Source organism: Esox lucius, chromosome 7 (assembly GCF_011004845.1).
Source record: "Esox lucius isolate fEsoLuc1 chromosome 7, fEsoLuc1.pri, whole genome shotgun sequence".
Lineage (NCBI taxonomy): Eukaryota > Metazoa > Chordata > Actinopteri > Esociformes > Esocidae > Esox > Esox lucius.
Genome location: NC_047575.1, coordinates 12,753,538 through 12,780,656, shown reverse-complemented (window position 1 = coordinate 12,780,656; position 27,119 = coordinate 12,753,538). Strand labels below are relative to the sequence as shown.

Genomic DNA, 27,119 nt, shown 5'->3' with positions numbered 1-27,119 from the left:
GAATCAAATCGGAACAATTGTATACAAATTGTATTTAAGTACATACATATTTTGTCATTTACAATTGCTTATTTCCATCAAAAAATTGCAGATGGAATCTACAGTATAATCAAGTATCCTGCAAATGAATGCATAGGGTTAGCCAGAGAGTTGTTAGCTGTACTGAACTTTTTTCATTCCAGATTTACCATCTCAAGTTGAGGAGCTGTCACTGTTAGCATGCTCTGATGGCAACCACATTAAGACACCATCAGCCAATTCTCTGAAAAATATGAATTGTGTTAATACTATGTTTCTCCATTACAGACACGTTCCTTCTGGGGTCCTACAATTCATTTGTTTGAATGAAAACTCTACAACTGCAGGCTCTTTCCTCAGTAGAATATCAGTTCACCTACAAAATCAAGCAAGACGTGTGAACCATTCAAATGTGGAGATCCCCTACCAGCTCTACAGTTCATCAGCCATCATCATCTGCTTGATGGGCGGCAAATATCCCGGGGCTGATGGTCCAAATCCTTTTTTGGCAGTCGAGACAAAAAGTTTGCCTACCCTTGGCCAAGAGGTAAGAGCTTCTGATTGAACGGTTGCTAGATGTAATCCCCAATCCTCTAGACAGTTAACCCTAAATGTTCCCGTAAGTCTCTGGATAAGAGGATCTGCCAAATGACTAAAATGTGGATGTAGCGGGCACTGACTTTCCTGACTTGCAAACTGCGATGCCGTTGAGCAAAAAGTCAGTGGTATTCCAGGAAAGAAATGTACTGAAATATTTGTAGGACTCCACTGAAGGACGATTGTAGGTACACACCCTCCAATGTAAACCTTTATTTTTTCACCCTCCAATACCCTCCACCATTTTTTTATTTACAAGTACAGGGAAGCGTTTTCAGAGTATAGTATTATTATTTTAACATCGGCTGTTACTCAATGTTGTTGGTGAGTCAATGTTGTTGCTAGCACACACAACAAACATCGATCATTTCTCAATTCGCACGATTCGTACATACAACATAAACTAAAGATGATGACATTATTTACAAAATGTTAGCCTACATCTCTTTTCTAATAAGAGAGAGAGAGGGGGAGAGAGAGAGAGCGCGAGGTCACATCTCTTTCCAGGCACAGAAAATGGGCTTTGTCAAAAGCACTCTTCACTACCCTCGAAGGCATGCTGAGAGATACCTCTCTCCTTTGACTCTCATCCTCGCGACAGCCGAGCCGCTCTTGCTTTCCTTCAGCACCCCTTCGACCATATTCTCCTTCTCCCATACGTCCCCAAAACGCCAGCGAGTCAGAACAGTCCCGGTGTCTTTGCATATTTAATTTATTTCAGGTTTAGTTGCACATTTAGTCTGCTTACGGGCTATGTCGCAACCGGAGGATATTTGAAAAAGGCATTGGGGGATGGCAGCTAAGAGAAATGGAGCTAGGGAGACTTAGCGGAACATGACAAAAATGTGAGTGACTGATGGATCAGTGGTTTGGACCTACAATTCAGCAAGGGCGATATTGTAGTTTCGTCTGCTTTTGGAGGGCATCGGGGGATTTGAAAATTGCCCGTACAAAGCTCGGAGAAGTGCCTCGTAACCGGATCCGAGAAAAGAAAGCCCGGGAGAAAAGGACGACTGGTTTAGAGGAGGTAAGGTGAATGTTGATCGTTTTGCCAGGGGAGGATTGTCAGTAGCCTAGCGTGGCACTTTAATTGCGCATCAGTTCGGGTGAGGCTTACAAGTCAAAGCTACCCTGTTGTCCTAAAGTACATGTGTGAATGAAAAACATGTTGTTACGGCTGAATTTGTTGAGCGTATGGTTTTGCATTTATCCAAAACAAATCAATCGATTCCTTCAGCACGTATGCTATGCTTTTTCAAATGAACATAGGATACAAAATAATTATACCACATAATCAATTGTTGGATGCACTTTCGGTTACATATTCAACCACACACGCCTAATAGGACGCCTAATAGAATGTAGAAAATATGCTATATATCGTAATATATAGCGTCTATTCAAACGCTAACAGGAGAGCGAACAGGTTGAGACAACGGTTACTTCTCGTGTAGGTTACCTGCATGACACATCCTGTTTGTATGTGCGTGTCGCTATTAATGCGGCACATTAGCGGATAAGACATTTAACCTGGGGTGTTTCTAACCCATGGTGAAGACAAAGTTGGTTGTGTCACACATTTTCAGTGATACCATACTATCATTGGTGATTGCATACCGCTGTATCCTCTCCGGCTCTCTCCCCTCCCAACAGGAGGGCGCAGGCCATTTGGGGAAGGCTATTCGGCTGCTAGGGGCCAGCAAAGGTTGAAAGGCTGTGGAAACAACCCCAATACATTGCCACCTAAACCAACCAAAATATCAATGTATAAATGATGACAAATCAGTATGCTCACGGCCTATCCCTGGGCTCATTTGTGGTATAAAGAATACTGTAAATGATTCAACAGTTGTTATAGTTAAGCAGCAGTTATTATGTGATGTTACACGTTATTTCAGCCTCACACCATCTCTTCATCTTAGTCAGTCCCAGCCTTTCTCTCAAAGACATGTGTTCTTTCCCTGCTTGGCACAGCACATCACAGTGATTGAGTGGCACCGATCCCACAGGTTTGGCTTTAGAAAACAGGGTTTCAGCTCATCGAGGAGCCTGTTCTTTGTGGGATTGCCTTTCCTGGACATTTTCTTACATGGCACGTGCAGAGAGCTCAGGTGCTTCTTATGTTTTCCATCACGACAGAGCAGAACAGTGCCTGTAGATGTATCAGAGTTGCAGTGTAATGATTTATCTAGCCTTTTAGAGGCTCAGTTTCCCCCTGAGCCTTTCTCTCTACTGGACCCCCATCAGCCAAACCTCTCCATTTCTCTCTTTCTAATTTGCTCTGCCTCCTCCTGTCTCTGTCTGTTCCTCCAAAGATGGGCACATGCATCATTTATGTCCTTTTGAGGATTGTCTTAAAGTTCCAGAGAAATTCCCCAGGCATTCACAGTGACTTAAGACAGAGTATAGCACCTCACCCACTGAGGGGCAGAACAGCGGACACCATTATGAGTGATCAATCACCTTCCTTGCTTCTCTAAATGGAGTATACTAAGATGAGGATGAAGGTACGCCGGAAAGAAATGAATCGCTTTGGGAATGTGTCTTGATTTGTCATGCAAATGTACCTCTCTTAACTCTATGAGTCAGAATATAAATTCCACCCATAATAACTGTGTTATTATGGCTGAGTTTTCCTCCTGTCATTTCAGGCTATTTGTTTTTGAGAATCCTGGGCTTTTCTATTTAGAGAGTAGAGCCACATTTATCCTTGGATGGTTTATCCTTATTCAGTGAAGTCATCTGAATATGTGCATATTAACGGAGAGAGGTTGAGCGTGTAGTTCCTCTGCAAACACAGCATAATCATGGAATATTATTATTATCTTTAAATGTCACTGAGGCCCTCTGCATACATGAACTACAGCATAATCAGCATCTACCAGTGCTACGCTATGATACGCTAATTTCATTACTACTCACTGTTCCATATTGTTAGCATTAGCAATAATGAGCAGTTACAACTTCCTGTCAAATCTTTCTCTGCGCCCCCCGATCACCTCTCTCTATGTTTTACTGTGTCGTGGACCCCCCCCCATCCCCCACTACAGTGCTCTGCATCTATGCAGCCATGTTGCCGATGTCATCAGGAGAGAGAAAAATAAGAGGCAAGGGAGAACGAAAGCCTTAGGGTTTGTGTCCTTACATTGACACCCCACCCTCCCTCCCTCTCTCCCTCCCTCTCTCCCTCCCTCTCTCCCTCCCTCTCTCCCTCCCTCTCTCCATCCCTCTCTCCATCCCTCTCTTCCCTCCGTCTCTGTCCTCCTCTTTCACCCAGTGACAGCTGGCAACAGTAGGGCACAGTGGACACGCCAGCACAAGTGCAGACATTTGCCAGCTCCCGGACACCGGCACGCAGGAAATGACTAATTCATCCACAGCTCCCTGTCTTTCATTCACCCTGCCTCCGTCTCACTGTACAGGCTTGGTGGAGTGGACGTGCCATGTGTAACACACAGTCCTGTATGCCGCCAGAGTCCACAGTAAACAACCTCGGCCCTGCTGTGGAGCTGGAGCGGGGTAACAGGATTCAGTGTTCTCCTAATTGTTGATGAAGTGCACTCAGTATATTAAGGCCATGCAAGGCGAGCGTCTCGCTCCTCTTAAGCCCCGACATTACAGTGTACTGTGAATTTGAATCCCTGCTCTCCAGGTCCTTTAGAGCATTGACCCCATTAATTCAATTTACACAAGGAACATATGCTCAGATCACTTTAGCATGCTACAGGCCATGCTGTACATCTGGTAGTAACTTCGGGTCCTTTAAGTTGCACAGAAAAGCTTTTTTTTAGGTTAGACCTTAGATATACAATATTAGCAGAGGCACTCCAGTTAGTCCTGGAGTGGTGAGACTTTTGAAGAATTCACATTAACTTTTCATTACGGGGAAGAATTAAAAAATAAACTGTGTTGGTTGTTTTTAATTGATGTGACAATTCTTCAAACCTCTGTGGTTGGTTCTACAGTGGAACTTTCCAAAGATATTGTAGCTGATAAAAATGGGTGGGGTTTTGTTTTTTTGTGCATTACAATGACCAAACCATCACTTCTGCTGCAGAGGTGAGAATATATTTCCATAATGAGCCTAAATGCATATCAGTGGTATATTTTGGCCAGAAATGGAAATTCAGCATTAAAAGCATTTTGACTCTGAAACCCTTTAAGACTTGCATACAGATAAGAAGAAATACTGTAGAATTATATACTATTTTAAATGCACATGATTTACCACACAAAGTTAAAGGAAGACATTTCTAGATATCACCATGAAATATAATATGATAGAACTTTAGTAACCTGTTGCTCACATACACATACACCAAAAAATAGACAAACAAACCTCTTTTTTACAAACAGGTCATGCAGTTTGTAACAAAGGTCGTTTTTTTATGAGCAGCTTGGCCTACCGTATATGATGTAACGAATAACAGTGAAAGATAAACCCAACTCTCAGTTATTAGGAACAGACAGAATTATATCCAGCAGAATTTCCTGATGTCCCAGATCAAAAAAGATCCTCACCAACCTTGGCTAAAGTCAATGCCTTTAAACATAATGCAGATTGTAATACAAGTGTGATTAATCTAACCCAAAAACAACTATGTTAAAACACTGTCTCCGTGGGCTGTACGATTTTGATAATGATATTTCGTTAACATTTCATGGGAACATTTTGATATCAAAAATGTGCCTGAGTGATTCAGATTCCCAGAGATATGTTCAGGCCTTTTTCCTAAATGGAACATGGCATTGAGTTTGGTTTGATGCTTGTGAGTGGGCTGGAGGCTTACCAGTATTAAAACACTTGGATCTGATCATTCTGGGATTTCTGGAGGGCTGGGTTACAGGACTTTCCACCAGATTATGAAAGTACAGATGCCAACCATTGCAAACACATGAGATTATGGCTATGCAAATCCTGGGCGGCAACAGACAAGATTATAGTACAAGATTAGGCCCATGCCTGTGCCCAAACATAAATGGGCATGCACGCCCACGCTCACAAAACCCCCCCCCCACACACACACTCACACACACACACAGACAACTGAAATTATTTACAGTAGTGCACAGAATTGCACCCATGTGAGTTCTCACACATAAAACGTGCATGTAAACACATGCACTCGATAGCTATTTGTAATCCGGGATTATTACCGTAGAGAAAGTGAGGCAGTGCTTGTCCAACACCTCATATTAAGTCACACAATGCAGTAGCAGATTACAGGGAGGCAGATATAGAAATACAATGAGATAGACCAGCAGGATTCAGCTGTAGATGAACAAAGAGGGATGAGAAAGGAGAGACAGTAGAGGGATGGGGGGGGGCACAGAGGAAGAGAGGGAACAAGATTGATTGATATATAGAGAAATTGATATGGAGACAGAGAATATCCCTGGGCTGTGTGTGAACCAGTTGGTGTGCCTTCTAGCCTGCCTATTAGATGCATATCATTGTAACTGCTATTTTCGTCATTAACATTAATTAAAGACAGGCATGCAGGCGTGTTTGTCCTAATTTGGCTGGCTTGGCTTTCAGATTTTGTGAGTCTAATGTATTTTTCCCCTGGGGCCTCCAGTCCCTGTAGTCCTTAATGTAACTAAAGGTTATCGAATATTTTTTTTTTTATCAAACGCTGTATGTTTACAACACTGACAGGTCAACAGTTAAAGGAAGTGTTCTTAAAACGTACATTAGATATGTTTTTTTTGGTTTATTCAAAGAGAAATAGAAGATAATAGTTATTCATTCCTGCTTGCCTGGTTATCAAATGTCTAGGAAAGGAGCCTCGCCTCATCCAATCAGAAAGTGCATTTTCCTGTACTCATAAATCAGGTTAGCCGTGTAGCAAAATGGTTTCTTGGATTCTATCAGTTACCCTCTATAGCCGGTTTTTTTCTCCACCATTTTCCCAAGAGCCACAGTCTAAGGATATGAGTTGAGTTTATGTACACTGAAAAGCTATCCAAAGGTAACTGAGTCCACAGCCTGTCCCAGCTGTTTCATTGTCCCCTTGAGATTTCTGTCTGAGGATTACCTCAAATTACGGCCTTCATTTGAATCTTAAAGGAATTAAATCCACATTTGGGTTTTACTCACCATATGGGAAAATTTTCTCAAACCAACTGACCAATCAATCAGTCCTTCAATTTCAGCCCTCGATCAGTCATGTTTTAGTGGGTGATGTTCGTTAAGCGGCAGGCAAGCCGTCACAAGAAGCTTAACATAACGAGATAAGTCAGAGGACCGCACCAAATTGGATTATATTAGAAGATCGCATTCACAACAACAGAGAAAGGCCTGAATGAAAAAAGTCCCATTCAAATACCCACAAACACACTGTTTTGTGTAAAGATGGATCAGGTGCAAGTGTATGGCCTTCCAGAAAGCAGTGTGTGTATGTGTGTGTGTGTGTGTGTGTGTGTGTGTGTGTGTGTGGTGACTAGAATCAAGCCTATGTGTACACAGACCTGTCCCTCCGGCAGCTCGGAAAGGTCCTTCGTCCTCTTCGTCCCTCTATCCCAGTACCCTCTTGCTACAGAGAAGGCTCCTCTTTGCTTCAGGCTCTCTGCCTGTGTGAAATGAACTATGTATGATCAGTTGTACAGAACCTTTCGAAGGGTTCAAATGGAGTTCTGTCTAACTGGGCACAGGCATCCTTTCAACATCTAGTTTCAATTTACATATGGTTGAGTTGTCAACTAACATAAATCCAAAGTGAAATAAACCAGAAAATTCAGCATGTCATTTAATTCTGGTAAAGAATTGGTGGGACAGGGACCGTTCCCTTACTTTTATGACACCAAGTATCTGATCCAATCTGTTTTCCGTGTTTGATTCAATGTCATCACATTGGATTTATGAAAACAATGTTGATTCAACCCTTTTTTCTTTGTTACCTAGCGGTGTCCCTAGGATGGATTTCTTTCTCCCTGTCTTGTACAACCGGAGTGAAATTTCAACAAGGCTTCCTGAATGACGTGTCTACCCACTTAATTGTTTCTTCCTGAGTCCCTCGTTCCCTGGCAGTCTGGACGCCTTCCAGCCTGTGATTAAATACAATACTCAAACGTTCCAGTGTGTATTCCGGTTCAGGTAAAACAGTGTTGAGACACATTGGTAAAAGCAAAGTCGATCAGAGGAGTGTCTGTATTGTACAGGGATCTGACTGTGCAACTCATCATGCTGGGTTAGCAGGGGGTGTCGGTTCGCCTGACGGCTCAATCGGAAATCTTCCGCAGCCCTGTCATTCACAACATATTTCAGTCAGGGGCTCCTTCCCTTGCAGTGGTTCAAGTGACACTAAAATGAGAGGAGTTCTTCCAAACAACATCACCCAACGGTTGGATAATCTCTGACCAATCAGAGGACGATTGCCAGTGTTGAATCCTTAATATTGCTTCACCCAAGCGTGTTGTTGGACTGGCCAAAGCCTTGGGTTCGTGCCGGTCATCAGACTGAACCTGTTGGTTTGCGCCACCAATCAGAATGTCTACATCATCCTCGCAATCTGGAAACCCTCTTGGAGGTTTCCGTGCGGATAAGAAACAAACGTCTGTGGGCATGGCATAGCAGTTGGCAGGATCAATGAGTTTGGGTAGTCAGGCAAGGTGTTAGTATAGCACAAGTATTTCCTTGGTTTTACAGAATGAATACAGAAACGCTGGGAGAGGGCCACTTTCCTTCTTGTTCTGAAATTCCGCATCAACGTGTCAGACAACTAAAAGGCTGCAGCAGAGAACCATATGGCTGTGGATTTCATCCAGCATACATGCTGCCTGGAACAGGAAGGGAAAAAAGTGTTTTCGAGAAATACGGCCTTGGCAAACATAGGACGTTGTCTCAACATTGAAGTTATTGCCTTTGTGTTTATTAAGAGAGTGAGTGGGTCTACGACAGCAGCTTCTGAGGGGCTAAAGGGAGACAATGCGGCCTGCACTCACTTTCAATTGTAAAATCTGTAATATAGCTAATGGAATATTGCCTTGTGGTCAGTGTGGGAAAGGACCTGGAGGTTTGACACACAGAGAGAGAGGAAGAGAGAGAGTGTGTGTGTGTGTGCGCGCGCATCTGTGTGTGTCTTTGTTGGAGTCAGTCAGTGGAGTAGAATAGGAATTGAATGGGAATTAGGAGAGTAAAGTTAGCAAGTGACCATCCAGAGATGGAGAAGGAGAAGTGGGTGTGTGAGATGAAGATGCAATCAGAGAGAGAAAGACAGAGAGAGATGGAGGGGAGAGAGAGAGGGAGGGGGAGAGGGAGGGAGAGAGATGGAGAAGGAGAGAGAGAGATGGAGAGAAGGAGAGAGAGAGAGGGAGAGAGATGGAGAGAAGGAGAGAGAGAGAGGGAGAGAGATGGAGGGGGAGAGGGAGGGAGAGAGATGGAGCGAAGGAGAGATAGAGAGGGAGATGGAGCGAGATGGCAATAGAGAGAGGCAGGGAGGGACGGGGGAGAGAGAGAATCTGGACGTCGAGGACAAAATAGTAGCCCTTCCTAACGTCTCTCTGTCCTCTCTTTAACGGTCCTCTCCCTCTGTTTGTTTCCCTCTGATCTCTCTTTCATTAGCGTACGTACAGTATGGTGGCACAAGTGGCCCAAACCTTATGGGATGTGTCAACACGCAAACCCATTAAATCATTAGAGCCCATTTATTATTAAGTCAGAAGCACACACAACTGGGGCTGCAACTAAACACAACCGATGCCAATAGGACACGCCGGGAGGAGAGTAACACACACGCACACGTGTGTTGGTCTCCTACTTCGACTGAGCCTTTTGAGGTTGGTGAGGTCGATGTGGCTGGTTAGCTCCAATTGGTCGGTTGTTTGTATCTTTGTTGTCAGAGTCAGCTGCAGGCTTTCAGGGGTTGGAGGCAAAGCACAGTTCATTGGGCTGAGTGGTGAGGACAGGGTGAGCCATCTCTCAAGCTGGGCGGGGGGATTTTTAAATTGAAGTCACAGGCGGAGTGCCGCTAACTCCCCTCTCCCGCCTCCACCTGGATGTGCCATCAATCGAAGACGCCATGTCATTTTTCACACCTTCCAAGATGGTGGAATTGAACGAAGACGGTGTCTGAATCGATCAAACAACCCGGGAACCGAGGGTTTAGTGGACAACACCCTGTGGCCCCCCCGGGGGGGTTGGAAGTAGTAATTTAAAGGTGTCATCCAAATATGAGTCACAGATGAGATTAGCCTGTGTTCTCTGCATGCCCTCTGTCCCTCTCTCTCCTGGTTCCTTCCTACCCTGATGCCTGCCTCCCAGGTTCTATCCATCTCTCCCCCTCTACAGTGTTTCTCTGTGCATTGACCTTGTCCCCTCTCTCGCTCCACATGTGTGGCTGTGCGACTACAGCATTAGTGAAGGGAGGTAGAGGGCGAGCCATGAGGTTGAGAGAGGAGGGAGGGGGGGGGGCAGAGTGGGGGAGGGCGGAGAGGTGGGTGAGAGAGGTGGGGGAGAGAGAGAGCAGTGAGGTGTCCAGCACTTAAATTGCCTGTTTATTTCCAGTCATCGCATCAATTACACTGATACAGAGAGCAAGAGGGAGAAGGAAGAGAGGAGATTGAGTTTTATGGGTGTGTTGTGATGTGTTGTGAGTGGTGTGCTGTGTGTTGCGTGTGCTGGGTTGTGGTGTGTTGTTTTGTGTGGTGTGATGTTCATGATGTGTTGTGTGTGATGTGTGTGAAGTGTGTGTTATGTGTGATTTGTTGTCGGTTGTGTACATGTTAGGTTGCTTACATCCATCACTGAAGTCCCTTTTCACCTGCCATATGTGGTGTTCTGTGTTGTGTGTTGTGTGTGAGGTGTGTTATGATGTGTTCTGCGTGTTGTGATGTGTGTGTTTGCTTAGATATGCATGTGGGAGACATGTTGTGAAAGCCATGAGAAATGGCAGACCCAGACATCTGATTCTCTTCGTTTCCCTGTAAGAACATGGGGGAATGGAGGAGTGAAGAGGAATATGTGTGTGTTTGGTTGCATGGAGATATAGAAACACATTATACTGACTCACATGCAGGTGGGTGTGGTTAGGTGGTCAGTGAATACACACAGACTGAGTGTGTGTGTGTGTGTGAAAGAGTTCCGGTGAGTGGATTGGCGGCAGCATCTCTCCTCTCTGGGGAGAAGGGGCGTGTCTGTGCCGTGTGACAGGCCACAGTGATTAGTGGAGCTCGGCGGACAGAATTTATCAAACTCAGCCGAGGGCATGAACAATTTCTGCCTGCAACTCTGCAATTTGTCTCCCACTACGCATCATAAAATAGCAACAAACGGGGGTTTGTGCACTCCAGTCATTTGTATTCATATCGGTTTACATGTATGAATGGTAATGTTCTCTCCTTTATGTTCTAGGCTGCATACATAAAGGTTCATGTAAAATAATATATGTACGTATATACAAACTACATGCATAGACATACAGTGATGAGCCAAAACATTATGCCCCCCAGCCTAATGTACGCAATCAGATTGAGATCTGGGGAATTTGGAGGCTAGATCAACACCTTGAACTCTTCATCATGTTCCTCAAACCATTCCCCAACAATGTGTGCAGTGTGGCAGGGCACATTATCCTGCGGAAAGAGGTCTCTGCCATCAGGGAACACCGTTGCTATGAAGGGGTGTACCTGGTCTCCAACGTTGTTTAGGTCAATGGCCCAGACCCAGGGTTTCCCAGCAGAACAATGCCAGGACCCAGGGTTTCCCAGCAGAACAATGCCCAGACCCAGGGTTTCCCAGCAGAACAATGCCCAGACCCAGGGTTTCCCAGCAAAACAATGCCAGGACCCAGGGTTTCCCAGCAGAACAATGCCCAGACCCAGGGTTTCCCAGCAGAACAATGCCAGGATCCAGGGTTTCCCAGCAGAACAATGCCAGGACCCAGGGTTTCCCAGCAGAACAATGCCCAGACCCAGGGTTTCCCAGCAGAACAATGCCAGGATCCAGGGTTTCCCAGCAGAACAATGCCAGGACCCAGGGTTTCCCAGCAGAACAATGCCCAGACCCAGTGTTTCCCAGCAGAACAATGCCCAGACCCAGGGTTTCCCAGCAGAACAATGCCCAGACCCAGGGTTTCCCAGCAGAACAATGCCCAGACCCAGGGTTACCCAGCAGAACAATGCCCAGATCATCACATTCCCTCCACTGGCATGTCGTCGTCCCACAATGCATCCTGGTGCCATCACTTCCCCAGATAAACGGCACACGTGCATGTCTGTCCACGTGATGTTAAAGAAAATGTGACTTATCAGACCATACCACCTTCTTCCGTTGCTCTGTGGTCCAGTTCTGACGCTGGCGTGCCCATTGTAGCGTCATTTGGCGGCGGACAGGGGTCATCGTGGACACTCTGACTGGTCCCCGGCTATGCAGCCCCATACGCAGCAGGGCGCCATGCACTGTGTGTTGGGACACATTCCTCCTGTAACCATCATTAAAAAAAAATGTGACCTGCGCCACAATAGACTTTTTGTCGGTTCGGACCAAATGGGATAGCCGTCGCTGGCCTCACGCATCGATGAGCCTTGGGCACCCAACACCCTGTCGCAGGTTTGTGGTTTGTCCCTCCCCAGACCACTGTCGGTAGGTACTCACCACTGCTGACAGGGAGCACCCCACAAGACTTGCAATTTCAGAGATGCTCTGACCCAGTCATCTGGCCATAACAATTTGGCCCTTGTCAAAGTCACTCAGGTCTTTACTCCTGCCCTTTTCTCATTCATTCCTTCACGTTGACTATGAGAATTGATTGTTCGCTTACCATCTAATGTACCCAGACCTTGACATGTGCCCTTGTTTAAAGTTGATCACCGTTATTCACTTCACCTATGTGTGGTAAAATGTTTTGGCCCATCAGTGTATATGTATGTTTATTAACCCTAAATCCTTATTGCTGATTGGCTGATAGTCGTGGTATATGTAAGCAGTGAGACAAGGTTGGTGTATAGCCAATATAGCGTGGCTAAGCGGTGTTCTTAGGCACGACACTTTGCACACCTCCTTGTGTGTTATTGCTTAAATATATAGTGTGTTGTACATTCCTGCAAAGGTATCATAACTAAATGTAAGGCAAATCTTCTTAGTTATTGTGTATCCAGTCATTCCGGAGATGACAGGGGTAGAAGCATTCATCAACTCGTGGTGGACAGGCCTTTACAGAATCTTAATGACTACTATTTCATTGCTTTGCTGAGTGCAATCATACAGCACATTGGTTAAATGGCATCACTTAGTTAATAATGGCTGTTATGAGGGGGAAAAGAACCAATCTGTTAAAGTATATCTTGTTTTTTTCTCTGAAAGGTTCTGACAGTATTTTATGTGAACCCTGTCTTGGAAGAGTAAAAAAAAGCCAATCCAGGACAAAACAGATTTTAATCATTTGAATAACCAATCATTGACAGACAGAGATGGCCCTCAGAAGCAGCTCAGTCCTCTAAGATACAAGGAAAATGCTCATTAGATTAGAATAACTTGTTCTCTTGCCAACTTGATCGCTTATTGATCTTGTAGCGAAGCAATCACCCACTGATCATTTTTAATAGGCAGGGGTGGTCCATTCATCAACACATGTCATGGTTGCTTCCCCTCTTTCATCACTGTGTATTAGCAAGTGACACACTGACTGTGTGTGCGTGTGTGTGTGTGTGAGAGACAGGTTTAGTGACCTGTCCTTGCTCCCCAGGGGTGCTCAAACAGCCCTTTTATGACCAGCGAATTAATTTATCATCTGATAATGAACCTGAGACTGTTAATTAGAGCTTCGTCATAAGCAGGTACAGTTAAAACGCTGCTTTTTTTGTGCCCCGTCTCTCTCCTTTGTCATTGCCTTCTTCTGTCACATCCGGCTCTGTCCTTTGTAACCGCGCCTCTGTCCTTTGTGACCCTCCACACCCACACAGTTCTGTGTCCCTGTGTCCCCACTCTTTCCTCCTCTCCTGGCATTCATCTAGCTGGTCCCTCCGTTGGGCTCAGTCCGCACCAGCGCTGCTGTTTTCTGATGGAGAACGCTTTCTGTCTCATCACTTCATATTCACATTAAATACACGCTTTTTGTTTCTTCCGTCTCATCCGCAACCACTTTCCTCTCGCGTCTGGTTCTCTCTCGTCTGCCTGAGTTTGACACGTCAAAGCTCATCTAGTTGAGCCTTCAGAGGGACGGCCGATCGGTGAGAGCGGAATGGAGCGGGGAACCGTCTGTAGGGCTCAAAATGGCACCGGCACGAAAGGGCGCATGAAACAGAAAGGGCAGACTGCAGACACGGCAGAGGGATGGAACGGGAGATTTATGGAGAGAAATCCACAGATGAGGAGAATGAGATTCACGGAGAGCGATGGTGAATGAGATTAGAGAGAGCCAGGGAGAGAGAGAGCGACAGAGAGAACGAGGGTAAATTGAGCATCACATAGTGCATATGGGTTTCTCCTAATGAACTGTGCTAAAAGCTTTCTTATTAGGACTGACGCTCTACTCAGTGGCGGGTGGAAGAGAAAAGACTATCGCTCAGCTGATGCAGAGCCCAGCCTCAGAGACATAGAGAATCAGAAGGAGCCTTAATGTTGTCTTTAGTCCGAGGCCATCTGTTAATGTGAGTTAATCTCACTTAGTTTATCTCCTTGTCCCGTATTTATCATTTTTGTTAGCCCCCACTGTGTAGCTCTCCCCCCTCCCCTCTTTTTACGCCACAGCCAGTGAATGGATGTTATGTGCAGTGCAGTGTTTAAAAGTCCGGTCACATAGCGCTGTGTCTGTGTGTGAGAGCATGTGTGTGTGTCCAATAATTTCAGGTTAGCGCGCCTCCGCTGTCTCCAGTCAATGATTGGTATTAAATCAGAGCGACTAACAAAACGGACACACACACACACTGTCTTCTCGTCTGCATGTTTATGTACCAGACGTCTTTGTCAGAATAGTATAGGATTTTACTTTCCTCTAATAGCCACTGGGAACAATAGAAGGCAGAATGAAGAGGCTCGCCGAGGAAGGCTGGCATAAAGGAGAGAGACTGTGATGCTTCAACGGCATTTTAATAATAGAATAAGCTAATAAACGGTTGAGTAATAAACCGGCACATCTTCACATTTTACTGCCTACTGTTGACTGTTCCCGGTCTCTGGGTGGCTGTTCACTGTACAGTATCCACACATCACTGGCACAACTCATTTCCAGATAGGCGAGCTAATTCAGTTATTACAGCTTTCACCGTCTACTCCCAAACGCGTCCTGAACGTTAGATGCTGGAGACCCACGTGGAGGAAATGTGAAAGCGTGTGCTGCGTGTCCATCACACGTTTGGAGCACACACGTTCAACAAATACACGAAGTAATCATCCGGAAAAATCACATTAATGCAGCGCTGTGCCCGAACGTGCGCGCCAGCGCACACACTTGCGGCATTCGCGTAGGGAGGGGCAGTGTCTGAGCACGCTTGGCTTCCTCTCAGGATTGACCAGTGTCCCTTCCCTGTCACTGGATGAGTTCAGCCTCCAATTAATTGAGCTGTTGCTCAGGCTGACAGTAATTCCTGCCTCCAACTTATTTTCCAGTGAGTTCATGACCCCTCCCCTCCCTTCCTTGCCTACTTGTCATCTCCCTCTCCTTTTCTCTCCCCCTCTTTCTCCCCCTCCATCTCTCCTCCATCCCTCACTTAATGATAAATTGAGAAGCACTGGTGTGTGCCGAATAGTTAAACAGCTAGAGCGAGGAATACACTCTGAGACGTGTGCGCGCACACAGATACACCCACACACATGACACACACTCCCAACCAGTTCTGTAGCTCCAGGTAAATGCAAGTTTATTCACACACAGATTTCACACACCCATACGCGAATGGAATTCACACTTTCTCTCATACTTCCCACTGCTCAGGTTGGCCGTTGTGTTTATCACAGGTGTTTCTCACATCATTACAGACCAGTGTGAGACATTTTGAATTCATTTGAATTTAAATCCTCCGACACGCCCATCTTTCCCCGCTGAACATGACCCATTACCCACAAGTGCGTCTGTGAAACTGTTCACCGCACAGAAAGGTGTGCAAAGGCTATTACATACATTTAAGTTCCACTAAGTCCCTCAAGCATAAAGGACAAAAACGATTTGGCGAGAATTAGATTGTTCTTCAAGCAAGTTATAAATGGCACATGGAAGGATTCACACTGTAAATCAGGCTTGGAGGTAATTTGAGTTTACTTCTGAATTGAGAAATTTTATGAACCCCCAACCTGCTTTAAATATTACAGATAGATTAATACTGATGAAAGAGCAGATGGATCGATGGTTATGTTCATCTATGGTTTTTCATTCAGATTCATGGAGTATCTTGTTCTGCTTTATTCCGAGAGCAGCACATCTTGTGTGGTAATATAAACCTTTAACACAAACCATCATAAAGTGTTTTCAACATGACTGTTGTTGACTATTGACTTTAAGGGGAAGTGTTTTCATAATGACTGTTGTTGACTATTGACTTTAAGTTTATGTGTTTTTAATCATGACTGTTGTTGACTATTGACTGTAAAATAAAGTGTTTTCCTCATGACTGTCGTTGACCTTTGCTCTAGTAAGACACAACCCTCACATGGCTTTGTTGTCTCCACAGGGAGAGACTATCAAACAGTGAAGATACACTGGAGCTCCACACCTCAGGTGTGTCTGGAAAGGGATTTCATCTACTCTGATCGACATAGAGAGGAATCGGTCTCAACTAATGTCAGAACAACCTAAAAAGACTTCCAAAAGTTTCTAGAACGATATCCTCAAAGAAGCAAGGATGAAGTAGGCATGAGGATATCAAGTCTTTGAAGTGGACTGAGTATCATGTCTCATGATTGGCCACAGTTTTTTTGGGAATATCAAAGCCTAATGGTCTTATAGTTGACATGGCCTAGTTTTAATGATTGGATTGCTGTATATTCAAGAACACTCTGTCTCCTAAACTAAAGCATTTCATGGAGAGATACAATTTTGCTTGAGGAACTGCGACGTAGAATCGGGCAACAAGATCTTAGGCTAAAACCCTGATATCACAACCCACTTTTAATAATTCTTTAGATCAGTCGAAATTTTTAGTCTCCTAAGTGTATTCCAGCCTGGGAAATGGATGAAATGATATGGACTCAGCCGAGAATCTGGAGTCTCAGCTCCGATCGGGATATGGCTTTGAGATCAGACATTCCGGGAATCGAAGTGAGGGCTCCACTGGGATAGAGCATTCCCTGGTACTCAGCCAGTAGCATCTTCTCAGAGTGATTTGTTTCATGGGAAAATCCGAGTCCACAACAAGGCCTAAGGCAGGTGTACAGTAGAGCTGGCAGGGAGCGTGGTCGTCTGAATCCTGGAGGTGGATTGGATCTGTTCATCCACAGCACCAGGACCCAACACTCTTCAGAGGACACTCCACAGACAGCACCCGCTTGGACAGGGCAAGGAGGGTGAGAACACTGTGTTTATATCATCTCCACCAACAATTAGTGACGGATTTAATTAGCACTTTCCTCGCTACCGCAAATCTGTGTCATTTACTACACAAGGGGTCTTTTTATAAAAATGAACACATTAAGATTGCATGTCATCCTGTAATGTGCTAACAGATGGGTGAATTGTTTTGTGATTTCCTTATTGGAGTGATAATATAGAGGGACAGTACAGGAAGAGATGGTGACATTTATTATCCAGCAATTATGATCTGGAGGGGTTTCTCATAGGTGGGGTTTCTATGTTCTTTCCCTTTTAGGTTTTCATCAGCCAAAGGAGAAAGGGTGTAAGATGGGATTAAAGAAGCGTTGCTGTAGACCAGGGAGGGAAAGAGAACAAGAGAGAGAGAAAAGAATGACAGAGCAAAAGAGAACGAGAGAGAAAAAGAGAAGCAAAGGCAGAGAGCGCGGACACTACACACTACCCAAAAGATGCTCTAAAAAAGATGCAGAGAGAGAGAAAGAGGGACAGATGAAATAAAAAAAAAATCAGAGGAGGAGGAGGAGATGAAAGAGAGACTTACTCCACAGACTGGATGAGAAGGAAAGATTATGACATTTTTTTTTTATATAAATACATGTAAGTGAAGGGAGAGAAAGAGTGAATAGCAAGCGAAAGACGGGGGGGTTGTGGAACAGGGAAGCATGATGAAACGGAGGGAGTGGAAGAGCTTGTGTACGAGAGAGAGGAGGGAGAAAATGCGACTCAATCAGCTGCCTCATTGTTCATCCTGGGCACGTGCAGGAGAGGGGACTGGGAAGGTGGGGGGAGAGGCGGAAAGAAAAAGAACGAGGGTGTCTTCGATTAGAAACCATACATGAAGCTATACGTTTATATGGTGTGCTGGAATTTCTGTCTCCAATGCAAATTCGGTCGTCCACACACATGCGTTAACAATGGCGCCGTGCGTGTGCGCATGCACAGATGTAGAAATACAGGCACGGGTCATTTCCTGTGTCATTTGAATGCCTGGTTTATCTGTAAACTGTGATACTGGGCAGACTATGTGAGGGGATGTGCGCACGCTGCCAGTGGAGAGAGGAGGGGGTGGCTTATGGTCTCAACAGATGATACAGACTCACTCTCTGGCTGTAGCTCGCCGCTGCGCGTCCATTCGAACCAGCCCCATGGTCAAACTGGGAAGAAGGGTTAGAGTGACAGCAGCAAAACACCACTCCGATTGCACTAATTCATCTAAAATACATACGCTGCCTCATCCAACCTTTTCACGGTGCTAAAACTCCCTTTGTCCTCAATTCTATATTGTGGATTTCTCTTCATGAATGTCTACTGTCTGCTTTTAATTTTCACGTTGGTTAAGCGGAAAAGGGTTGCGAGGGCCAAATCAACCCAGTTTTCCTGAACCGTGTGAAAACAACATCAACGCAGTTATTTATAGGTTCTATAGGACAGAGTGGGGTGGATAGTGATGTAAAGATGGGGGGTGAAAGAACATCTTCTTGAGAATTTAGAACATTTGTTTGAGGGTCTCATTTGTACTTGCCAAGTCTAGAAAAAAGTGAATACAAGGATTTCTAAAATAAATGTGTGTGTGGCGTCCTCTTTACAAGCTGGTGGAATCTACAGCAGGATTCCTCCCCAGTTCCTATTCGCTGCCTGGGAAGTGCAATAACAGGCAGAGTGAAATGCCAGCATGACGGAGGTTTCCGCAATGTAGGACCTCTTTCAATTCTGATTGCGTCCAACCGCCAACCTGGAGATAAAGCATTACCATCAGGAATTCATCTGAAATCATCAGGCCCAGAAAAGCCATGCACCATTTCATATTCATATTCCAATTTTCTATAATCTGATGTATGTTTGGTATTCGTCTCTGCTCGCGGGGCAGAGGCCCTCCACTCTGTGTGGCATCGTTTTTTGCTGCAGGGGGGCCACGGCTCCTCTGTTAATGCTTAGGGGATTTACTTTTAATCCTGGAATCCTGGGGAAGAGTCATGGAGCTAAATGAACGCACAGGGCAGCTTCAGTGACAGCAGCAGCCACTGCAGAAGCACCAGCCTAAGTGTGTCGGGGAAATGGACTAGCGACTAGACGGATGCTGTCTCAAATCCCAGGTGGAGCCTGTCATAGTGCTGCAGCGCTCATGGCAAGGCACTTAACCTCAGTGGCTCATGGGTAACATCCTATCTTAACACTCACAGCCGTTGCTGAAACATTTACAGAAATCATGTACTGGTGTCGCTGAGAGATTTTAAAGTTTTAAATTATGATGAGTGCATCTCATGTAGGACACGGACCTAAGGGACACTTGGATGAAAGGGGAAGTATGGTCGCGGTAACCTCCTCCGTGTACACTTGATGGATTTCAGGCTTCAGCTCTGAATTGAATGGATTACATAATAATGTTAATTTAATTATTCATAAATTGATGTGCATCAATAATATTCCCAGGCATTAGTCATTCGTTTAAGTGTTTAAATTCAATAATGTGTTTCGTAGCATCAGGTTTGTTTGTAGCCTACAGGACATTTTGAAGGCAGCTGATACAGATTTAGTAGCAGTAACATCAGTTGAGAGCTAATGACTCTGAAGAGATCCAGGGTCTGTTCCAGACAGCCAGTCAAGCTCACTGATTGCACTCTGCTGACTCAAGCAGAATTGGTGGTTTCCAATGGTTTCACTCGCACAGAAACAACTATATACATTACTGCCAAAGACAAGGTATTTAACCTATTATAGGCAGAGCAGAATGCATCCTATTCTGAGGTAATTACAAATAATAATCCATGGAAATTACACACAAATTACAACAACATGGCATGTTTTTCTCTGGCATTGGTATTTTAATCTTTAGCCGCCTCTTCTATTTTTGTTTTTCATTTTGTCATTGTTGGATCCCTCCATTGATATATTTAAACCGTGGCCATATTTTCTTCACAAAACCCCTTCTTTACATTTGAATTGAGATTCATAGACATGGGCATGTAAGATAAGCTTCGTGGCAGAATTATCTCCACTCTGCCATCGATAGAGTGGATTCCCTGATATACCAGCATCCTCATTGGCCTCCATTCCCAGATTTTCCTCCCTTATCGTGGTTGTAAGTGCTACTAGATATGGTTTCTGTAGTGGATTTCATGGTGAAGATAGTAACAGTCAACATTCTCATTCCAGAACTGCTGTCTTTCTGCCTTTATTTCAGTTCCAGTCTCTCGCAATATCTTGTCTGTCTTTCTCTCTATCTTTGTCTCACTCTCTATGTAAATTGATCCAGTCCTTGGTTGTCCTCTTGCTTCGGATCCAGTATTGGAAAGTGTAGGACTGTTTTGTGTACAGTACCCTGCCTTTGGCGACTGGCTGTCTGGCAAGCCCACCCCATCAGCCACCCCCCCTCCCCACACACACAAGCACACACACGCACACACATGCACACACGCACACACACGCACACATTGTTTCTGGAGTCCCTCAAATACAATCGACTGCCACTCTGACTGCAGGAATGTGTGGGGACATGTACAGAGTGTGTCATGTAAAGTCTGGGTCATGCACACGACTATACGCACCTGCCACTGTTCGACAATGACACCTCCACACACTCTCCGTCCCACATTGTGCTAAGGCTGTTAATGTTAATCAGGTCACTGTCTATGGTTTACACTAGTATTGGGGGGAGTGTTTCAGATGGTTTATCTGTGGCTTTCTTTCTAACACCTGCTTGATCCACACAATCACAACTCCATATGTTTCTTTAATCCCTCCCACTGCCGCCACCACATCAATCTTACTGTTTTTCTAACTTGCCTTTGAAGGGACTGACCCAAATACTCCACTGTTTGACAGTCTCGTTTGCACAGCTGCTCAGTCTCCAAAATACACTCAATCCCCCGCTCCACACACACACACACACACACACACACTGTACATTTAAGCACATATGCACACACACTTATGCAGTCATAGCGTAGCCTAGTTTATGAACATTCCAACATGGAATAATATAATCAATGGAATGTACTGTACACACAGTCGGCTTAGTTCGTGTGCTCTAAGAGAGTTCAAACAAACACTATAGCATATGTTATAGAACTGAACATGTGCTCAGATCAGCAATAACCCTGGTTATTGGATTTAGACTGGCCCGGTTCGTTCAGTAGAACATTGTCTGGAGAAATAATGAAGGACGTTACCGTTAGGCACGCTGAAACTCCGTGACTCAAATTATTATTATTATCTCATTATTTTGTATATTTCATTGGTTTTGGCAACTGTTTCTTTTACTGAAATTGATTCCGAAAAAATTCTCTCTTTTCCTTCAACTCCTGCTGGAAGCAGATTACTGCCACTTCACCATGACAAGAGGATTGAAGTCCAGATATAGATACTAAGCAGGATTAAAATTACTGTAGCAGTTCAATTTCCATGTGACCATGAATAATTTGTTGGATATGGTTTAGGTATAATGAAATAAGGGTACATTGTCAAGCTTGTTACATCCTGGCAATTTTAAGCGATTTTGGAATTTCAATGAAACATTCTCAGTGATCTCGGTCACTTGAGCAGATCGTTAACTAAAACCTGTCTCCATTTCATTATTTCCAGTTGGAGGAGCCAGGCCTGATTTGAGCTCATCATCAGGACTCAAGGATCCAAAACGTCTACGCTGAGTAGAAGTGGGTAATCAGCGCCATGGCGCCCGAGGGAGTGGCCGAGACGCGCGATTGGCTGTTCCTGCTTCTGCTCTGCCTGACTCTACTGGCTGAGGTGATTGAGTTTGCCGCCGCCGCCTCCCAGGGCTTCGGTGCGGCGGAAGACCTGGTGTGCCCCTCGGTGTGCCGCTGTGACGAGGACTTCATCTACTGTAATGACCGCGGCCTGAGCTCCATCCCTCCTCTGCCTCCGTCGGCCACGGTGCTCTACCTGCAGAACAACCACATAGACAACGCCGGGCTCCCCACCTCCCTGGAGCGACAGCTGACCGTCCGGGTCATCTACCTGTACGACAACGAGCTGGATGACTTCCCCTTGCACTTGCCGCCCTCCCTCCGGGAGTTGCACCTTCAAGACAACAACATCCGGACACTTCCCCGCGCCACCCTGGCCCGGATGCCCCTGCTGGAGAAACTGCACTTGGACGACAACTCGGTCTCCACCGTCAGCATCGAAGACCAGGCCTTTGCCGACAACCCGCGGCTGCGGCTGCTCTTCCTGTCTCGTAACCACCTGTCCAGCATTCCCTCCGGGCTCCCGGCCTCTCTGGAGGAGTTGAGGCTCGACGACAACCGCATCTCCACCATCCCCACCCACGCTTTCCGCGGCCTCTCCTCCCTAAGACGCCTCGTCCTGGATGGAAACCTGCTGGCCAACCAGCGCATCGCGGATGACACTTTCTCCCGCCTCTCCAACTTAACAGAGCTTTCGTTGGTGCGCAACTCCCTCCTGACCCCGCCTCTCAACCTGCCCAGCGCCCATCTCCAGCGTCTCTCCCTTCAGGACAACGCCCTGATACACATGCCCCGTGGCTCCCTGGATGGCATGAGGAGGCTCCAGAGACTGGACCTGTCTGACAACAACCTGACCACACTGCCACGGGGCCTGTTCAAAGACCTGGACAGCCTGGGACAGCTGCTGGTGCGGGGCAATCCCTGGCACTGTGGCTGCAACCTGCGCTGGCTCCACGACTGGCTGCATGCCAGGGGAAACTCCATCACGGTGAGGGGCCTCACCTGCCAGGGGCCTGACAAGGTGCGAGACATGGCCCTCAAGGACCTGACAGGCCAGATGGAGGAGTGCGAGGCGACGGGGGTGGTGGCTGCCGGGGCTGCGGCCGGGGTTGGAGCCACGGGGAGCGGTGCCAGAGACAGAGACAGAGCGGGCGGGGCAGGGATTGGAGGAGTTGCTGCTAGCTCCACCACCCTCTCCCCTCTGCAGGGCTCCCTCTTCACCTTGCGCTCCAAGCGGCCCGGCCTGGGGCTCCCAGACTCCGGCCTGGACTACACCCTGGGCAGCAGCGGGGTGGGCAGGAGCCTGGCCCTGAACGTTAAGCCCCTGGCCCATGACAGCATCCGCGTCACCTGGAGTGTGGCCCAGCCCAGCTCCTCCTTCAGGCTCAGCTGGTTGCGGCTGGGCACCAACGTGGCCATGGGCTCCATCACGGAGACCCTGGTGAGAGGAGATCGCAGGGAGTACCTGCTCAACTCCCTGCAGCCCCGCTCCAGTTACATAATTTGCATGGTGCCCCTGGTGGCTAGCTCTGGAGCCGGCAAAGGAGCCGTGGCGGCCGGGGACACCGACTCTGACGAAGCTCCGGTGTGTGCTAAAGCAGAGACGTCAGACCCCAGCCGTCCAGATGTGGGCCAGGAAGACAACCAGGACCCCGAACATGTCAGCACTCTGCCTCTGGCCGGGATCATCGGAGGGGCCACGGCCATCGTCTCCCTGGCTCTCATATTCGCCATCTTCTGCTGGTACGGCCATCGGGCCGGGCGAATGTCTTCACGCGACCACTACAGCCGCGGCAGCTCCAGAAAGAGCAAGCACTACGACGACTACATCGAGTCAGGCACAAAGAAGGACACCACCATCCTGGAGATCCGAGGCCCCGGTTTCCAGATGACACCGATGGCAGCCCACCAGCAGCCGCTCCATCCCAAACCCCTCCGGGAGGACTACATCATCCACACTATATTCCCCTCCAATGGCACCGGCCTCTACAAAGGCGCCCACCAAGTGTCTAATGCAGGGTACGGCACCAATCGCGGCTACAGAGAAGGAGGGATCCCAGATATAGACTACTGTTACACGTGATAGGCGTGTTAGGCCCGACCACTCCCGCACCCCTCTAGATTGGACTGTATAGATGCACATTTTTTCTGGTCCGCGTGGGTTCTTCTAAAGCAGCCCTTAGTGCCTTCTTCTAGTCTCCCACTCCAACAAAGCCTGCAGTTGCACCTCACTGACATGGTTTGATTCATTGGCCCGGGATGCCTGCAGGAAACAGCTAGCTGTTACACAGCAGTAGAGGAGCTAACGAACGAACGGCCAGTCACAGGTGTTTGACACAGACTGCTTCCTCACACCCCCAGTAATGATCAGTGGGCTTTTTTTGTCATCCCTGCTCTCTCCCTCGGTGAGAAGTAGGAGAAGAACGCGCACGCTGTGTCGAAACTACGGGATATTTTCAGTTACGGTTCCATTTCGGGGCTTGTGTATGGCAGGCCACACGAGACACAACGCCGGAAGGTTTGAAAGTCTTGAAAGGATATTTTAGATAAGCATCACTTGCCCACTGGCCATGTTTGGTCCTCTTAGCTCATCCGTTTAGATGCCTCAACTATCCCAATGTGCCCAGTTCGCCCTATCTGTTACCGGAAGAGAGGGCTCTGTAAAGCTGTGAATGGTTCCCTTTCAAAGCGGCCCACTTAACCACCTGTCTTAAAGCGGACTAGTAGTGGTCTGATCCAGTGGCTCTACAGGGTGAGTGACCTGTCAGGGGAAGCTCTCCTTGATGACATTTTCGATGACCCTTGCTATGTTCCATAACAGAACAGTGCATTGAAATCAATGTAGATACGTTACTAAGACAGACATCCACTGGACTCAGTGTTAGGAGAACTCACCGTTCCCTGCTAGTGTCTTCAATCAGGCCCTCACTGCTACAATTATTTATTGGTTTGAATTCCTGTGAATATTTTTAGACATTACCTTTTTGACGGAGAAATTGCTGAAACATATTTTTCGTTCAGTGAGGACACTCACTCTTGAATGGGATGATGGATTTGTTGGAGTAAATTTTTTTGACCAGGAAGACAAAACCCTCCTTTGTCCCGAGGTTAAAGTAAAGGTTAAACTGCACCAGCGTGAATGTGTACCTCGTTAATGAAAACTATCCGATGCAAAGGACAATTGTTCCAACACAGAGCGTAGATAATAACAGAGTGCCCCCAGACCCTCCAAGACTGGCAAACCACTCACTGGAGATATCAGGGTCAAGCCTCCACTCTCCGTTTGCCTGCGGACCTGGCCGGTCACCTGGTGAGAAGACCATTTCGGTCTTGTTCACCAGCGGGCTGAGACCCAACAGGACCAAGGACCTCTGTGGAGCATCCAATAGACAGAGCACAGCAGTTGTGTAAGAGTGAATCTGAGAATGACTGTGTAAACAGCCAGGGGTTATCAGGTAGATCATCTAACCGTAATACTGTAGACCTGCACTGTGTGAGGGGTTGAGGGAGCTGGACGATCTTAGGTGGGGCTGGGCCGAGACGACATTGGGCCAGGCGAGTTCTGTTTACTTTATGATAGTCCTATAGTCTGTCCACGTCTCGTTCCCAGCAGCACTACTAATGTGAATGAATCAGCACTTACAGCTATAGGACTACAGCTAGGGAGGGAGGGAGGCAGAGGAAATGACACAGAGGAAAAGCGAGAGACCGATTCGAATGCAGAAGAACGAACAGAACTGATGGCTCTGGAACGGCAGAGTTCATCCATGCATAAACCTATTTGTCATACCCTGCTACTCCACATTGCTTTAATATTCTCCATGCTTGTTTATCACCTTACTGTTCTGTCTGATAGGATTTCATAGTAGGCCGACTGTCAGACAATATGTCTCAAGAGCGTTCGTTTTATGATGGATACTAACGAGAATCTGGAACAGTCGCTTTATTATTGTTCTTATTATTATTATTGATAGATATCCTGGCGATTTATTTTTTTACTTTATTCATTTTATGCTGTTACCTTCACATCCACTCATTTCCACTTTGAGATACCATCTGTAGCTGTCTCTACAGGAGAAACCAAACACTGAGATTTTCAAAAGCGTGCCACTGTTTCTTTTAGGGTCCCTTTTGAGTCTAGACCTGCTTTATTAACCCATTGTCACAGGGAGGTCACCATATAAGTACAATCTTTCACTAAACACCATCAACGATGATTTCACCTCATGCAAGAGCACAAAGAACTGTTGAAATAGATCTGTTATTTTCCGATCCAGGAGCAACCACACTGGTGTGTTGGTGAGGGGCAGAGCCATATCACAGGTAACCAACCAATACAAAACAGGCCTGCATTTTGTCAATTCCCTCTCGTCGTATTCCCCTCTCTCACTCTTCCATAAGAAAATAAGTATATATTTGTGTGCTACACTTGTTCCTAGTTGAGCTTGCATGGCTAGATGTGTACACTGGAGAGAACCGGGGGGAGCGGGGAGGGCTTGTGGGAGAGGTTGGCATGGTGAGTATGCAGATTGTGTCCATTGCAGTCAGAGCAGGAATCACTTTTCAGCTTTCTTAGACCATCTGCGGAGCTCAGTTTGTGCGCGGGTGCGCGCACGCCAGGGGTGTGCGCTCGTGTGTCAGACTGTGTGTCTCCTGCCTAGTCAGACCAGCAGTTGTTCCACCTGCGGCCCATTAACACAGATGTCTCCCCTTCCCTGCTGCTGCTGTTCTGGCACCACAAAAAAACACCTTGTTTGCCTAGTCTGTGTCTATGTAAAAAAAAAGACCCCTTGTCTCCGGGCTCGGGCGGACGCTGGCTGCATGATAACGGGAAGCAGGAAGTGCGGGTCGTCACCCAGCCTGGCTCTCCCGCACTTTCTGGGTGAAGGGGGGCTCATCATTATCATCATTAACATTGTCATTATCATCATTAACATTGTCATTACCATCACTTACTGCACATTCAAATCCACATTTGGCGAACCCTCTTCATGCCCTTTCCCTTAGTGGAGAAGCCGTCACCAGACCCGCGGAGGAGGTCGAGGCCTTTTGGCGCACTGAGTGGGTCCAGGCGTAAGGCGCCCACGCGGGAGGTCCAATCGGTTTTTGGTTTCATGGTTCAACAAAACGTTGGGGAGTTATTTGACTGTTATCAGTAGTGTGTTATCTGTTTTTTTTTTTGTCTGCCCTTCCATATCTTGCCTGTGTACTTTTTGTAAGTTGCTGCTGTTGAAAACACCACTCTCTTCCTTTGTGGGACTCTTGTGTTATACTGAAAAAAAATGAACTATTTTGTATAAAGGATGTCTCTTTTCTATGTGATTAAAGGAGATGTGCAAGG

The 27,119-nt window shown here is 46.5% G+C and overlaps 1 protein-coding gene across 4 annotated transcripts; it reads left to right on the top strand.

Annotated features, from left to right (window-relative positions):
• The first annotated feature begins 372 nt into the window (after positions 1-372).
• On the top strand, positions 373-27,119 carry flrt1a (fibronectin leucine rich transmembrane protein 1a). 4 transcript variants are annotated; one of them, XR_002196913.3, is made up of 4 exons: positions 1,164-1,642; positions 16,219-17,050; positions 21,657-26,101; positions 26,786-27,119. XR_002196913.3 is itself a non-coding variant. In XM_020047866.3 (3 exons), exon 3 carries the CDS (start codon positions 21,744-21,746, stop codon positions 23,859-23,861), a length of 2,118 nt encoding a protein of 705 aa, XP_019903425.2. In that variant the 5' UTR covers positions 373-565; positions 16,219-17,050; positions 21,657-21,743; the 3' UTR covers positions 23,862-27,119. The 4 variants fall into 4 exon arrangements, 3 of the variants coding, with proteins under 3 accessions (XP_019903425.2, XP_019903423.2, XP_010868909.3); XM_020047866.3 differs by lacking the exon at positions 1,164-1,642 and adding an exon at positions 373-565 and having other exon boundaries at positions 21,657-27,119; XM_020047864.3 differs by having other exon boundaries at positions 21,657-27,119.

Bases quoted from the DNA above. Each gene is read 5' to 3' on its own strand.
- flrt1a (XM_020047866.3), top strand. From the start codon at position 21,744: ATGGCGCCCGAGGGAGTGGCCGAGACGCGCGATTGGCTGTTCCTGCTT.